The sequence below is a fragment of the Etheostoma spectabile genome, chromosome 7, assembly GCF_008692095.1.
Source record: "Etheostoma spectabile isolate EspeVRDwgs_2016 chromosome 7, UIUC_Espe_1.0, whole genome shotgun sequence".
Taxonomy (NCBI): Eukaryota; Metazoa; Chordata; class Actinopteri; order Perciformes; family Percidae; genus Etheostoma; species Etheostoma spectabile.
The window spans coordinates 15,013,379-15,028,075 of NC_045739.1; the positions used below are offsets into that span (position 1 = coordinate 15,013,379).

Below are 14,697 nucleotides of genomic sequence, written 5' to 3' on the forward strand. Positions count from 1 at the left end.
TGTGATGAATCGGGCTTAAAGTGTTATTGTTTTACATAATTTATTTATTTTAATTTAATTTATTCCTCTCTAGGACGTTTCCAAGAAGAATGAGCGTAGCTCCATCAATGAAGTTCACCTAGTCATCATGAGACTGCTCAGCGTCTTCATGTCTCGAACCAAGTCTGGCTCCAAATCTTCTTCTGAGGTACATCCTCTTCTTTTCTTAAGGAAGTTCTCAATGATTTCACCATATTTCATTTAAATGACTTATACAGTAATAGCAGTGTCTGTCAGCAGCTAATCTCACATACTGCTGGACCCATCAGCCTAATATATTTTGTGCACATTGACCTCACGCGTTTGTGGTATTCATAATTTTTTTTAAACCACATTTTTGACTGCTTTTCTTTATATCATCATTGACTGCTGACTCCTCACTTCTCTTAACCAGCTTGTAGGGGCTGCAAGTGAGCAACAGCTGTTTCAGTTACATAGAAAAAGGCATTTCCAACAATCGGCTGATCTAAAAGCACACCTTACCTAGTCTATTGCCGGCAACAGTTTGATATTTTTGGGGGTGTAAGTTAAGAGGGAGACACACCTGACGGGATCTGCACTTTACTGCCTGAACGTTTCTAGTTTCTATCTGAATTTATTCATGCACAGCTTTTACTTCTTTTTACTGAACACTCAAAACTAAGTTTCTAGTACATTGTGATACATGGCAGGTGCACCCTCTTTCTCTCTTCCAGTCATCCTCACTTATTTCAAACGCCACGGCGACTGCTTTGCTTAGTCTGGGTGCTATTGACTACTGTCTCCACGTGCTCAAATCGCTCTTGGAGTTCTGGAAGAGCCAACAAGGTGAAGAAGAGCCTACCACCACTAGCCAGCTCCTCCGCCCACACACAGCCTCCTCTCCCCCAGACATGAGCCCTTTCTTCCTGCGCCAATATGTCAAGGTATCAGATCTTTATATTTTTAAAACCTAAACAAGTGATTTTTGTACAAGTATAATGTGAACTTACTGAGTTGCTCCTCTCATTAGGGACATGCTGCTGATGTGTTTGAAGCCTACTCCCAGCTATTGACTGAAATGGTGCTTCGGTTGCCATATCAGATCAAGAAGATTGCTGACACCAACCCACGTATCCCACCTCCTGTCTTTGACCATTCCTGGTTCTACTATTTGTCTGAAGTAAGCAATTGAGTGAATTGTTCATGAGATTTTCCTTTTCAACATCTGTTCACACTAGTGCTGGGACGGTGTTTTTTTTTTTTTATACCGCGGTTGAAAAGCAAGAAATTCCAGCAGTAGCGCGGTATACCGCAACCCCCTTACGAGAGTAGCGTACGTTAGAGTGAGAATGGCAGGGTGCCATAATTGAGTTACGTCAGTGCCCGTGTGGTCACGCAAGGAGAGCGAGCAGTAACGGAGAGTAGTGTATGAGTGCCGCTGTGAGGAAAAGAGAAACAATAAAACAACCTTCTGGAGCTTCTAAAGACACGGTGGCTTTATCTGTTGTCAATACTGCCAGCAAAGTGAATGGCGTTACCCCCTGAAAAAAACATTGGCTTAAACCTTAGCCTACAGCATATGTTGCAGCCTGAGTGCAGCTTGGCTAGCAGCTGTGCAGGCAGGGAACAGAGAGAGAGACTCGGAAGTTCTCTATCTCGACGCTCTCTCTACTAATATGAGCCGCTCTGTTTTAGGCTACAAAATGTGCATGCAGGCTGAAATTCAACTGTGCCGTTTTATCGGGATAAAGCTTTAAACAGAAGGATATTCCGCTAGCTGCTAGGCTAATGTGCAATGGTAAACACTGCAGCTGTAATGTTAATGTCTCTACCTCAGCTGAGCACGGAGAAATGTCTTTGCCTTTGCTACAGTGTATTTTGTGTGTCATGGAACATTGTCAGATTTGCTCCATCTTTGGATAAGTTTTGTTTAGAAAACCTTGAATCCATGTAAGTCACAATGTCATCAGACACAATCCATGTCATTTGAATTAATGAATCAATCTTATTAAACACAACGTGGCCAAGCAGGCCAATGTTGTTTTTTTTGCGGTGATGACAGTGACAAGCTCAGACCCGCGGTAGGCGTCACCTGACCGCGGTAATCGTCCCAGCCCTATTCCACACAAAAGGCATAAATACAACCCCTAATTCTGTCTCAAATTTCTCTTCAGTATCTGATGATTCAACAGACACCATTTGTCAGGAGGCAAGTCAGAAAGCTGTTGCTGTTTATCTGCGGCTCAAAGGAAAAATATCGTCAGCTGCGGGATCTGCACACTCTTGACTCTCATGTTCGCAGCATCAAGAAGCTCTTGGAGGAGCAGGGCATTTTCCTCCGGGCTGGTGTGGTCACAGCCACGTCTGGGTCAGCTCTACAGTATGACACACTCATCAATCTAGTGAGTGTCCTCTGAATGGCCATTAAGACGACTTATACAGAGCTTCTTTTGTATGCTTTTAGTGGCTATTAATTGTTTTTTTCCATACTTCGTTGGTTTTGTCATATTAGGTTAACATTCTATGCATATTTTCCATAGCCTCCAATTACTCAAATGTTAATATATAATATAATGTATAATAAGTTTTTGTGCTCTGAAGCTACTGCCAGTTGCTGTAAGGATTGAACTTTCTGTGCTTAAGTGTAACTTGCTTCTCTTGGTGCAGATGGAACATCTAAAAGCTTGTGCCGAAATTGCCACTCAGAGGACAATCAACTGGCAGAAGTTCTGCATGAAGGATGACTGTAAGTTGTTTCAGACCAGCTTTTGTAACTTGAAGCAAACATCTAAGGCCAGTAGGTTTAACATAGTTTGTGTCTCTTTTCCTTTTATCTGTTTCTCTTCTCTATCCAGCTGTGTTGTACTTCCTGCTCCAGGTCAGCTTCCTAGTGGATGAGGGTGTTTCCCCAGTACTTTTGCAACTGCTTTCCTGTGCCCTTTGTGGCAGTAAGGTGCTGGCCAGCTCCTCCTCTTCATCATTCTCAGGAGGAGGATCGAGTAGTGCTGGACAGGCAGGAGCTTCTCAGTCTTCTCAGAGCAAGTCCTCCAGTAAAAAGAGTAAAAAAGAGGACAGGGAAAAAGACAAAGAGGGTAAGACAAGAGACAGACTTTCTCATACTTTATTTTAGTTCTTCTTGTTTTGATGACACACATTGAATGCTTAACAGTGAACCTGAACAGGATATATGGTTATCAAATAGATTATTAATAAATAAGTAGTAGGTGCTAGCGTCTTGACTTTGATTTGTCTTTGCGGACTGACCACAGGTGATGGAGTTGGCAGCCAGGAGGATCAGCTGTGTATGGCTCTGGTCAGTCAGCTTAACAAGTTTGCAGACAAGGAGACACTGATCCAGTTCTTGCGTTGCTTCCTACTGGAGTCAAACTCATCTGCTGTGCGCTGGCAAGCCCACTGCTTAGCACTTCATATCTACAGGTACTATAGATATCTAACACAGTGGGACATAGATGGGCTAGTTTAGTCCAAAACGCAAAACCAAAGCATGTCTAGTTTACACAAGACAGCCTCTTTAAAGGTATAATATGAAGTGCTTTCCTCAAAAAACAATGTTTAGACTAATACAAGTAATGGTAATAAGTAGTCACTATCAATCATCACTTATGACCCAGTAGAAGTGTGTAGTGGCTTTGCCCCTCCGGTCTCATATTGACCATCATTTCGAAGTCTAACACACACGCACACACACACACGAAAAGACAGGAAACAAAAACTTATTGGCTCTTCATATGAGAATGTGGCACCTTCCTGCAGAGGTGTGGGTTTATTTGTGCTTTAGAACATAACCCCCATGCAACAAGTTTTATTTCTGCTTTGCACAACGCTACCTCTCTTAATTTTGTCTACCTCGCTTGACCACCCCCACATTCTCTCTCTGGCTGTTAAGTCGAGAAGGAGGGGCCAACTTTGAACACAGTTTACAAACTATGAGCAATACTCACTACATGTTTTACCTTTTAAATGCTTCCTTTTAAATTTAGACTGCCTCAACCCCTTTTTAAACTAATGTAATTGACCATAATCTTGCAGCACCCATAAACAAACAATGGAAAAAATATGGAAATGAAAGCCTTAATACATTATTAAATGGTGAAATGACATCTTAGACATATATGTCTCTATCTAGGAACTCCAGTAAATCTCAGCAGGAGCTGCTGCTAGAACTGACTTGGGCCATCTGGCCTGAACTGCCTGCATATGGCCGCAAAGCTGCCCAGTTTGTTGACCTACTTGGATACTTCTCACTCAAAACCCCTCAGACGGAAAAAAAGGTTTGTTTGAAGGCCTCACAGGCAATGGTTGTATTGATTTTAGTATAGTAATTGTCATGAAATCAGGTCATAAAATCTGACATTGGAACTATATTGTATTAGTGTTTGTACTTTGCCCGGCAATGTAATTTGTGAGCCTTGTGTGGGACCTTTCAATTAATAAATGAGGTCCAAAATTTATCACTGAGCTTTTATCCTGGATCATTAAGCCTTTTTATCATTCAGCACAACATAGTTACAGCAATGATACTGCTGCAATGTCTCTACAAAATAATCTTCATTGTTTCTTTTTTCTGTTATAGCTGAAGGAGTATTCCCAGAAAGCTGTGGAAATCTTGAGGGCACAGAACCATATCCTGACAAATCACCCTAACTCCAACATCTACACGTATGTCTACACAAACATGCTATATTGTCACAAGGATGATGCAATTTCAATTAATGGCATAATATCAAAAACATAAACATTTGATTGATGTTTTTCTCCTGCAGGACTCTGTCTGGATTAGTGGAGTTTGATGGATTTTTTCTGGAGAGTGACCCCTGCTTGGTGTGCAACAACCCAGAAGTACCCTTTTCGGTATGTGTAACACAACTTCACTAAATGGACACAAGCTCTAGCCATTAAGTAGACAAGACATTTAGCTAATAGAATTCCAGTGCGAGTTTTTGCACACTTAAGTAAGTTTGTATGGCTTTTGCATTGGTTAAGGTTAATTAAACTATGGTGTAACATACAACTGTAGCTAATACAAGCTGTGACAGGCTTTGGATGCTCACCTGTATACACTACTGTTATTTATAAACAAACCATAGCAAAACTATGAATATGCAGACAGAAAAAGGACAAGTCAGAAGAACACTAGCCATAGTGTCTTTGTAAGATCCTACTGGCATAAACACAGTTTATTGTTTTAAACATTGTCTTGTGTGTCCTCTGTTTGTCCTCCAGAATATAAAACTGTCATCTATCAAAGTTGACACCCGCTACACCACCACACAGCAGGTTGTCAAGCTTATTGGCAGCCACACAATCAGCAAAGTCACAGTTAAGATCGGTGACCTCAAACGCACCAAAATGGTCCGCACCATCAACCTCTACTACAACAACAGGACTGTGCAGGCTATCGTGGAGCTGAAGAACAAGTATGTTTTCATAAGTTATTTATAAATTAACTTTTAAGATGGAAAGATTACATAGTGGCCACTTGCCACAAGTTCACTCTCATTCACTTGACCATAAACATAGAAGTTCTGTCTTTCTGTCTGTTTTAAGGCCTGCTCGTTGGCACAAAGCCAAGAAAGTTCAGCTGACCCCAGGACAAACTGAGGTGAAGATTGACCTTCCTCTACCCATTGTTGCATCCAACCTGATGATTGAGTTCTCAGATTTTTATGAGAACTACCAGGCCTCCACCGAAACCCTCCAGTGTCCACGCTGCAGTGCCTCTGTGCCGGCCAACCCTGGAGTGTGTGGCAACTGCGGTGAGAACGTGTATCAGTGCCACAAGTGCAGGTGAGCATCAGGGTTCTTCCGCAGGTCTGATAAGATTGGGGAATGTGTGGAAATGTTTGGAGACATTTAAGGTTTGTGTATTTCAAACTTGTGGTTGTTGTCTATTAGGTCTATCAACTACGATGAAAAAGACCCCTTCCTGTGCAATGCCTGTGGTTTCTGCAAATATGCCAGATTTGACTTCATGCTATACGCCAAACCTTGCTGTGCTGTGGATCCCATTGAGAATGAGGAAGACAGGAAAAAGGTACGCAGGCACTCGTGTGAAAAGGAAAGGAGACGAAAAGGGGCTTGCCTTTCCAAATAATCATTTTGCATGGCGAATCATAAGTTTTGGCCACATGTTTTGCGGGGTTTGGAAAATCTGCTTCACTTCACTCCACGTGAATTTATTATTCCTGCAGGCTGTGACCAACATCAATACCCTGCTGGACAAAGCTGACCGGGTCTATCATCAGCTGATGGGCCACCGGCCCCAGTTGGAGAGCCTCCTGTCTAAAGTCAATGAGGCAGCACCAGAAAAACCACAGGTCAGTCACAAAATGGGCCTGCGCAGTAATTATTATTTTTTTGTCTAATTGCGTTTTTCCATTAATGGTACCTGCTCAACTCGCCTCGACTCGATCGCAGTGCTCTGTCCTCCTTTTTCCATTGCAGATTAGTACCACCTCATGCGTGAGGTGAGCGTGGCTGAGCAGGAAACTGCTGTGACCTAACGCAACACACACAGAACGTCAAAGGTTCTCGGCATGTGCCAGCCAGAAGACAATTTTTTTTCCTGAAGAAGCTAGAGGCGGCAAAAAAATGCCCTAGCAATGATGAAGCAGTGATTGCGACATAGCTCTCTGACCAATCAGAATTCTTCAGGTTTTCACGTCACCATTTGCTCGCTCAGAACCTCGACTGAGGTAGTACTAAAAAAAAATTACCTGTTAGCAGGCACCAGGGACTTTTTTGTAATGGAAAACCAAAAAAGGCAAATAGAGTCGAGATGCGTGAAGTAGGTACCATGCAGTGGAAAAACGCCGTACTAGATGTTGGATAAGAAGTTGAGGCATGATTAATGTGAAGGAGGTCACTTTGAACACATTTGCTATTAATTGATATTTATGCAAAGCACAGTTTCTCCTGATAAATCTATTTTATGCATATGTGAATTTCTGAAATACTTTGATTGCAGTTAACAGTATTGGCATGGCAGTAATACATCATGTCCTTTTCATAAATCCCTCTCTAGCAGAACTGCCAACATTTTAGTTATAAGTGTTTTTTTCTACAGTTTTATCTCATGATATTTTTTCTTTTCTTCTGTTGAACTCAGGATGACACTGGAGCAGGTGCAGGACTTGGTACCTCCTCTGCTAATGTGAACAGATACATTCAGCAGCTGGCTCAAGAGTACAGCGGAGATTGCAAGACTTCATTTGATGAACTTTCCAAGATTATACAGGTTACAGAGGAAAAGAGTTAATTTCCCTAGAAACTGCATTAGTTTTTTCCCTGCTCACATAACTCTGGCCTCTCTTTGTTTACAGAAAGTGCTTGCATCTCGTAAAGAGCTTCTGGAGTATGATCTACAGCAGCGAGAAGCTGCCACCAAATCATCCCGCAGCAGCAGCAGCCACCAGCCCACCATCACCGCCAGTCAGTACCGTGCCCTCTCCGTGCTGGGCTGCGGCCACACCTCCTCAAACAAGTGCTATGGCTGTGCCTCAGCTGTCACGGGTCACTGTATCACACTGCTTCGTGCACTGGCCACAAACCCAGCCCTCCGGCAGATCCTGGTCCTCCAGGGTCTCATCCGTGAACTGTTTGAGTATAACTTGAGGCGAGGTACAGCAGCCATGAGGGAGGAGGTGCGCCAGTTGGTCTGTCTCCTCACCAGGTATGTCCCTCCCCAATCTTACTTTTTTTTTTTTTTAACCCTCTTGTGGTCCTTGGGTCATATTGACCCTTTTTCCTATATCAATTTTCTTTTTAACTACCCAAAATAACATGGTTGATTCCACACAACGCTCCTTGGCAAGTAAAAATCTCTACTTTTGTTAATTCTGGGGTGTCTTATTCAATTTTATAGTGTTTGAAAAAAACAAGTGGTTGAAGTGGTTTTGAAATAGTATTGAGTAAAAGTTGACATATTCTAGTCTGTAATTATCCATCAATATACTTTCCTTTAATTTTATTCTAAATAATTCCTCATTTCTGCTTTTTTAACTAACATTAGGTGTAATTTCCTATAAATTAGATTTATTGAACATAAATTCCAAAAATAACTGTTAAGTTTCTAAAAAAATTAGTGTTGGTGTTGAAAACGTCAAAAAGTGACAAACATCGAAAAGAAATGTCAAAAGTGTTGAAAAATGGAACAAAACATCAGAAAAAGTTAAAAACATTGATTAAAAAAGCCTTAACAAAAGTGTTAATTTTCAGGAAGACAACACAAGGGTTAATAGATTTCCATAACAAACTTTGTTGCTAATGCGTGGCACTCCCTCTGTCGTAATTATGGGTATTCAATTCCACTGGTGCCATACACTCCCCAAAAATAATGATATATCCCCATAAAATGTATCGTACAGAGGTTACTGACCAAAAGGCTTCTCTGAGGGAAGAAACCAAGTGTCCCCTCTATATGCCTTTCACGTCAGTAGGTGCAATTTAGATTGAGATGGAGAGACTGTGCAGGGTCTTTTGCAGCCTAAAGGGAAGGTGGGGCTTCCTATGCCTATGTTGTACCTCATTTTCCTTTCTCAGGGAACATTCGTTATATGTATAATCTCCAGGCACTGATTCTTGATAAGGAGTTGGAATGACAGCATATATTGTACATCTAATTCAATTAATTTAATTTAATCTGTTTATTGATCCCCAATGGGGAAATTACAAGATTCTATTACAAGATCTAGATTTACCTTTTCATACATACACATGTAACTGTGTATGTACACAGTGTATTGCAGTAGTGATTAAATATGATTCTACAGTCTATTGTTTCCTTTCGTTTTATCCTGCGTTAGAGATCATCCAGAGGCCACCCAACAGATGAATGACCTCATTATTGCCAAGGTGTCTGCTGCGCTCAAAGGCCACTGGGCCAATCCTGACCTGGTATGTCCTATTATATGTCCTATTACATGTCCTACTGGAAGCTGAAAAAATGAAGTAAAATAAGCATTGAGATTCTGTTGTTGAAATGTCTGTTTTTTGTTGGAAAATTACATTTTTATTTAAACCACAAAGTTCCTGGATGTAGCAGATTTTTGTTTTTATTTAAGGTTATGTCTTTGTTAACAGGTCAGTAATCTGCAGTATGAAATGCTGCTGCTGACAGACTCCATTTCAAAGGAGGGAGGATGCTGGGAGTTACGGTTGCGTTGTGGTAAGCCTAATTTCCTTACCTGATCAATTCAAAGGATGTAGGTGGTTTTAAAAAAAATCTGTGTCAGCATGTGGGGGATTAGTTTAATGGGGAGTAATTAATGCGCTTATCTTATCCGATTTACTTTTTCAGATTTCTGACTTTGGTCTCAAGTCCCTTTTTCTTTGTGTATTGTTGCAATTCTGTTTTCTTCTGTGAACAATATTAGTCCAGTTATTAAACAATATGATGCATCACAACAATACATACTAGGGCTGTAAAACTTGGATCTAACTCTTCAGATTTTACAGTGTCATGTTTTCATTTAGCTCTCACACAGACATCGTTATGACTGGTTGCATTTTAGTTCTTTGTCTGTTAGCATTGAATATTTTGTTCTTGTAGCCCTCAGTCTGTTCCTCATGTCGGTGAATATAAAGACGCCTGTAGTAGTGGAGAACATCACACTCATGTGCCTGAGAATCCTGCAAAAGTTGATCAAGCCCCCTGCTCCGACAAGCAAGAAGAACAAGGTAAATATGCCATAACCATTTAGCTACTGCCTTTCCTTTGCCCTTTAGAGAGTCGTTAGTGGCACTGGTGCAAACTGTAATCAAGACAAAGAACCACTGACTAATTATATATTCTACATTTAATTTCAAAAACACCAGCTTGGGAAATGTAAGAATTACATATGCAATGTCTGCCATTTTCTTCTTGGTTGTATCGTGTTCCCTTATACAACAGTATATGTTTGCTTCTGGTTATAGGATGCAGCTATTGAGTCCCTAACCACAGTCAGGCCCTACAGTAATGAAATCCATGCCCAGGCCCAACTCTGGCTCAAGAAGGATCCCAAAGCATCTTATGAGGCCTGGAAAAAGTGTCTCCCAGCAAGATGTAAGTACTGTGTCTGAACAAATGTGCATTATATCAGTGTAGCAAGATGGTTCTCATATTGTTTTCAAGTGAAATAATAAAAACCCACGATGATAAGCTTTTCACTGTTGAGTTTATCTTGATAACCACAGGCCAGGAAACTGTGTCAAAGCCTCAGGGGAAGACTGAGTTGCGAAGGCAGTACCTGTTGGAGAAGTATGTTTGGAAGTGGAAGCAGTTCATGAGGTCCAAAAAAGGTGAAGGCCTCTTCCCTCGCCTGCTCAAACTGAGTCACAACAACTGGCTGCGACAGGTACAGTGTTTTTTTTTTTTCTTCTTCTTCATGAATACGGTTTTGTTGTATTATAAGTGTTCTGTTTGTTATTAGTGTCAGAAGTGCATATATTTTGTTAGAAATTTAAATAGTAATTATTTTGAAATTGAGAAATTATAATAATACTGTTGTATAGCTTGTTATTTAAAAAACTTGTTAAAGCAACTTGTTCAAATAAAATTGTTGACTAAAGTTATTTTTGATGCAGGTCCTTTTCACACCTGCCACTCAGGCAGCCAGACAGGCAGCTTGCACTATTGTGGAAGCCCTTACCACAATCCCCAGCCGCAAACAACAAGTATTGGACCTGCTCACCAGGTATGAGCCTCAAACAGAAAACCAGCTAGTCAAACAAACTTCACATTATGTGGTATTTAGTTCATAAACTGTCATTAGATCACAAAGATTTCCACATGCTGAAATGATATACAGTATGTTAGCGCATGTACTCTTTGTTACCTTAGCTAAGTGGCGTCTTTCTCGCGTCCCACTGTCTCTCGTACCTATGGGTGAGGAGTGAGCAGAGAGGGGAGGGCCTGCTCCTCAGTCACAGAACAGAAGACTGTTTTGTCGGTCACAAGAGAAAAAAATACATTGCATGCTCGCTGGACAATACCAGCGTCTTTTCTACATAAAGTCGCCATATATGTTGCTTTTTTATTTTTTTATAAACTCACTACGGGGTCTGAAAAGTTCTTAAATCTAGCAACACAGTCACATTAACAACACTTTGTACTGCTATCTCTGACTCACTAAAACGGCAAACATAGGTGGAGCTTGGCTACATATGTTGCGCCAAGCTTCAGAGCTAAAGCGGGGCTACAGATTAGGTGTCCCTGAAGAACCCACGTATCTAACAGTAGTTTTGCATTACATTAGCTCTGCATTACATTAGTTAGTTTGCACGCAAGTTTTATTTATTTACCCCAAATACTGTATCAAGACAAGTAAATGTAGTGTGGAGGCTCAAAGTAGGTTTGAGCACTTAGAGCCCAACTGTACCTGACTTGGTGTAAAATGACTCTTCTGTGTGTCTGTCAGCTATCTGGATGAGTTGAGTGTAGCTGGAGAGTGTGCTGTGGAGTACCTGGGTCTGTATCAGAAGTTGATCAAGCCAACACACTGGAAGGTTTACTTGGCAGCCCGTGGAGTCCTGCCTTATATTGGTAACCTGATCACCAAGGTAATGGTTAAAATAATTTTATAGAATACATAGTACTATTAAGTGTATGCAAGTAAACTCTGTTTTACGCAGCATATCTGTATGTGCCACTGGCTTTCTTGATTACAGTATTTAGGTACAGTAAATTGTGTAAATGAATGAAAAGCTGAGCTTTAATGTTATGAAAAGAAAATTGTGCTTTTTGTACTTTACATCATGTTTCAAAAAAGTTGGTACTAATGCTAATATTAAATATGGCAGTAGAGGTGTCCATGTGTTTATATCATACTTGATGTCAATGTAGCAAATGTAATGGGATCTTTCAATTCACTGTTTAATTCCTTGTTCAGGAAATCGCCAACCTGCTGTCTCTGGAGGAGGCAACACTGAGCACAGACTTACAGCAAGGCTATGCCCTCAAGAGCTTGACTGGTACGTTAGTTTTGGTCCTGTTTTTCTGACCATAAAATTAGACATTACAAGGTACGGTAGGGTTTAGATGAGACTTTTAACACCATTTCAGAATAAACGATACAGATGACTTTTTTGTTACCACCGATGTTTTTCTGATGCCTTTTCTTGAATGTTCAAATGATACAAATGTTTTTGGTGCCACTGCAGGATTGCTTTCTTCTTTCGTTGAGGTGGAGTCCATTAAGCGGCATTTCAAAAGTAGGTTGGTCGGCACAGTGCTCAACGGCTACCTGTGTCTGAGGAAACTGGTGGTGCAGCGCACTAAACTCATCGATGAGACTCAGGACATGCTGCTCGAGATGCTGGAGGACATGACAACAGGTCTGCACTGACTCAAACAAAAAAAACTGACACTATTATCTAACAATGTTTAATTATGTAATTGTTGTGGTTCCTCTGCTGCATTTTGGTGTTTCTAGCAATTATTTGTGTCTATACTAACATAAAAGACAAAAAGTCAAATCACAATTAAAACTGCAAGCAGCGGTGAACGGGCCCTCGCCCCTCCCGGCACGTCAGGAGTACTAGCGGGAAGCTGGTTTATGCAGCAGTAGATTTTCTAACCATCTGACTCTGCGCACACAAATTAGACCTTATTTGCTGGGTGGATTGATTGATTGATTAATGGATTTCTAAATCAAGACGATAAAAACCGTAATCCAGAGGATAACATGCTAAAGTAAAATACTTATTTACAGCATGGTAGACAAGAAGCAGACAAACTCAGACTAAAAAGAGATACAGTATTAGGGAAGGAAGGGGAGACATTGCATAAAATAAACTGAATAAGATACAAAAATGCTGTTAAACCTATACTATTTATCAGTAAATATTCACCATAAAAGCTGCTTGACCTGTCTTTTAAAAATCCCTTGTGATGGTAGGGTAGATTGCATGGCACTGGAAATGACGTATTGCAAATTTTCTAACACTTCCTCGGCCCGTGTGTCCTCGCACTTTAATGCGAGGAATCTAACTTGGAAGAGATTTTAATTAGTTAAGTCTTTCATTACTTTTCCATATCCAAATAAAATATGGAAAATATAAATTATAAATCTTCTACTGTTAACTACAGATGAAAAACTCAAAAATTATCTGTGTTAAACATTAACATTATACATTTTGTTGTGCTGTTCATAGGTACTGAGTCTGAAACCAAAGCATTCATGGCGGTGTGCATAGAGACAGCAAAGCGGTACAACCTGGACGACTACAGGACGCCCGTGTTCATTTTTGAGAGACTGTGCAGCATCATATATCCTGTGAGTTACCTTTACTCTGGTGCATTTCAATTAGAAAAGTCCTACTAAAAAATGCTTACTGAATTGGTCTTCATCTGGGGCTTCTATTTTCATCCTTTGTATTCAGGAGGAGAATGAGGTGACAGAGTTCTTTGTAACACTGGAAAAGGATCCTCAGCAGGAGGACTTCCTGCAGGGCCGCATGCCAGGAAACCCCTACAGCAGCAACGAGCCCGGCATTGGCCCTCTAATGAGAGACATCAAGAACAAAATCTGCCAAGACTGTGACCTGGTGGCGCTTCTTGAAGACGACAGTGGCATGGAGGTAAATACTTAAGACTGCCCTTTCTATCCCCTGCATATTTGAAACACACTTTCATGTTTGGATGCTAGCTTGCATTAAACTTTTAGCAGTTTCTCATGGAATTCTAAAAGCTAACCTGTTTTAATGCAACCCTGTTTTCTTCAGCTTCTGGTAAACAACAAAATTATTAGCTTGGATCTGTCAGTGGCAGAGGTCTATAAGAAGGTCTGGTGCCCTACAAATGAGGTAAGTCTTAGTGAGTTTTTCAGTGCAAGAGCATTTTGAATTGTCATAAAATGCTTACAGTTCTCTAAATAGCAGTGCAACAATGCAATTACTGTTAGTCATGGAACCTGCTGGCTTTCCCCCCCAAGGGTGAGCCAATGAGAATCATCTATCGAATGAGAGGTCTGCTGGGAGATGCCACTGAGGAGTTCATAGAATCACTGGACTCAACCACAGGTTAGATTAACAGAATGTTGTCCTAAATATCATATATTAATGATGTTTACCAATGTGTAAGCAATTAGCCTCAAGGACCTGCTCTTTGCCTTCACATGTATTCAATCCCTTCCTGAAAGAGGAGTAGAAAAGATGAATGTGCAATGTCTCATCACAATTGAGTTTTACCTGACCTTATTACAGATGAGGAGGAGGATGATGAGGAGGTGTACAAGATGGCAGGAGTCATGGCACAGTGTGGAGGACTAGAGTGTATGCTGAACCGGCTTTCTGGAATAAAAGATTTTAAACAAGGGAGACATCTGCTCACTGTAAGCCCTTTACAATCAGACTGTAATCTTTGTTCGCCGACCTTCAAAACATACCGCAACACGTTTGGAAGTGTAAACTTTCTTCTGCCTACATGAAAGATAAAATGAATTGTAACAGATTCCAACAGAATCATTTGATTGAAAGTCTGAAAAATTATCATTCAGCCCAATCAGAATTTCTGTCCTGTAGTCTAACATGGATTATTTTAACCCTTTACTCTGTACTAAGCAGAGCATGGCTATTAATACTGACAATGCTGGTGGTGATGGCGCTGTGGATGTGACACATGCCTTTGGTGTGGGCGACCTGGGTTCGATTCCCATTGCAATACATCAACCAATGTGTCCTTGAGCAAGACACTTA

General features: G+C 40.8%; 1 protein-coding gene across 11 annotated transcripts in view; it reads left to right on the forward strand.

Annotated features, from left to right (window-relative positions):
• ubr4 (ubiquitin protein ligase E3 component n-recognin 4) overlaps positions 1–14,697 on the forward strand; it is a 65,124-nt gene that overhangs the window by 40,221 nt on the left and 10,206 nt on the right. For 8 of the 11 annotated variants that reach the window (XM_032521594.1, XM_032521596.1, XM_032521599.1 and 5 more), the window contains 30 exons: positions 74–187; positions 711–944; positions 1,031–1,180; positions 2,175–2,402; positions 2,668–2,746; positions 2,856–3,092; positions 3,270–3,438; positions 4,148–4,292; positions 4,595–4,680; positions 4,785–4,872; positions 5,245–5,438; positions 5,569–5,808; positions 5,917–6,055; positions 6,213–6,338; positions 7,130–7,258; positions 7,344–7,693; positions 8,826–8,916; positions 9,103–9,187; positions 9,572–9,699; positions 9,937–10,066; positions 10,198–10,358; positions 10,588–10,697; positions 11,421–11,562; positions 11,892–11,973; positions 12,163–12,336; positions 13,156–13,277; positions 13,384–13,581; positions 13,726–13,806; positions 13,935–14,022; positions 14,206–14,333. In XM_032521594.1, coding sequence (XP_032377485.1) covers positions 74–187; positions 711–944; positions 1,031–1,180; positions 2,175–2,402; positions 2,668–2,746; positions 2,856–3,092; positions 3,270–3,438; positions 4,148–4,292; positions 4,595–4,680; positions 4,785–4,872; positions 5,245–5,438; positions 5,569–5,808; positions 5,917–6,055; positions 6,213–6,338; positions 7,130–7,258; positions 7,344–7,693; positions 8,826–8,916; positions 9,103–9,187; positions 9,572–9,699; positions 9,937–10,066; positions 10,198–10,358; positions 10,588–10,697; positions 11,421–11,562; positions 11,892–11,973; positions 12,163–12,336; positions 13,156–13,277; positions 13,384–13,581; positions 13,726–13,806; positions 13,935–14,022; positions 14,206–14,333 — 4,428 coding nt within the window. The remainder of the gene's footprint in view (positions 1–73; positions 188–710; positions 945–1,030; positions 1,181–2,174; positions 2,403–2,667; positions 2,747–2,855; positions 3,093–3,269; positions 3,439–4,147; positions 4,293–4,594; positions 4,681–4,784; positions 4,873–5,244; positions 5,439–5,568; positions 5,809–5,916; positions 6,056–6,212; positions 6,339–7,129; positions 7,259–7,343; positions 7,694–8,825; positions 8,917–9,102; positions 9,188–9,571; positions 9,700–9,936; positions 10,067–10,197; positions 10,359–10,587; positions 10,698–11,420; positions 11,563–11,891; positions 11,974–12,162; positions 12,337–13,155; positions 13,278–13,383; positions 13,582–13,725; positions 13,807–13,934; positions 14,023–14,205; positions 14,334–14,697) is intronic. The other 3 variants (XM_032521603.1, XM_032521605.1, XM_032521598.1) reach the window with 1 other exon arrangement.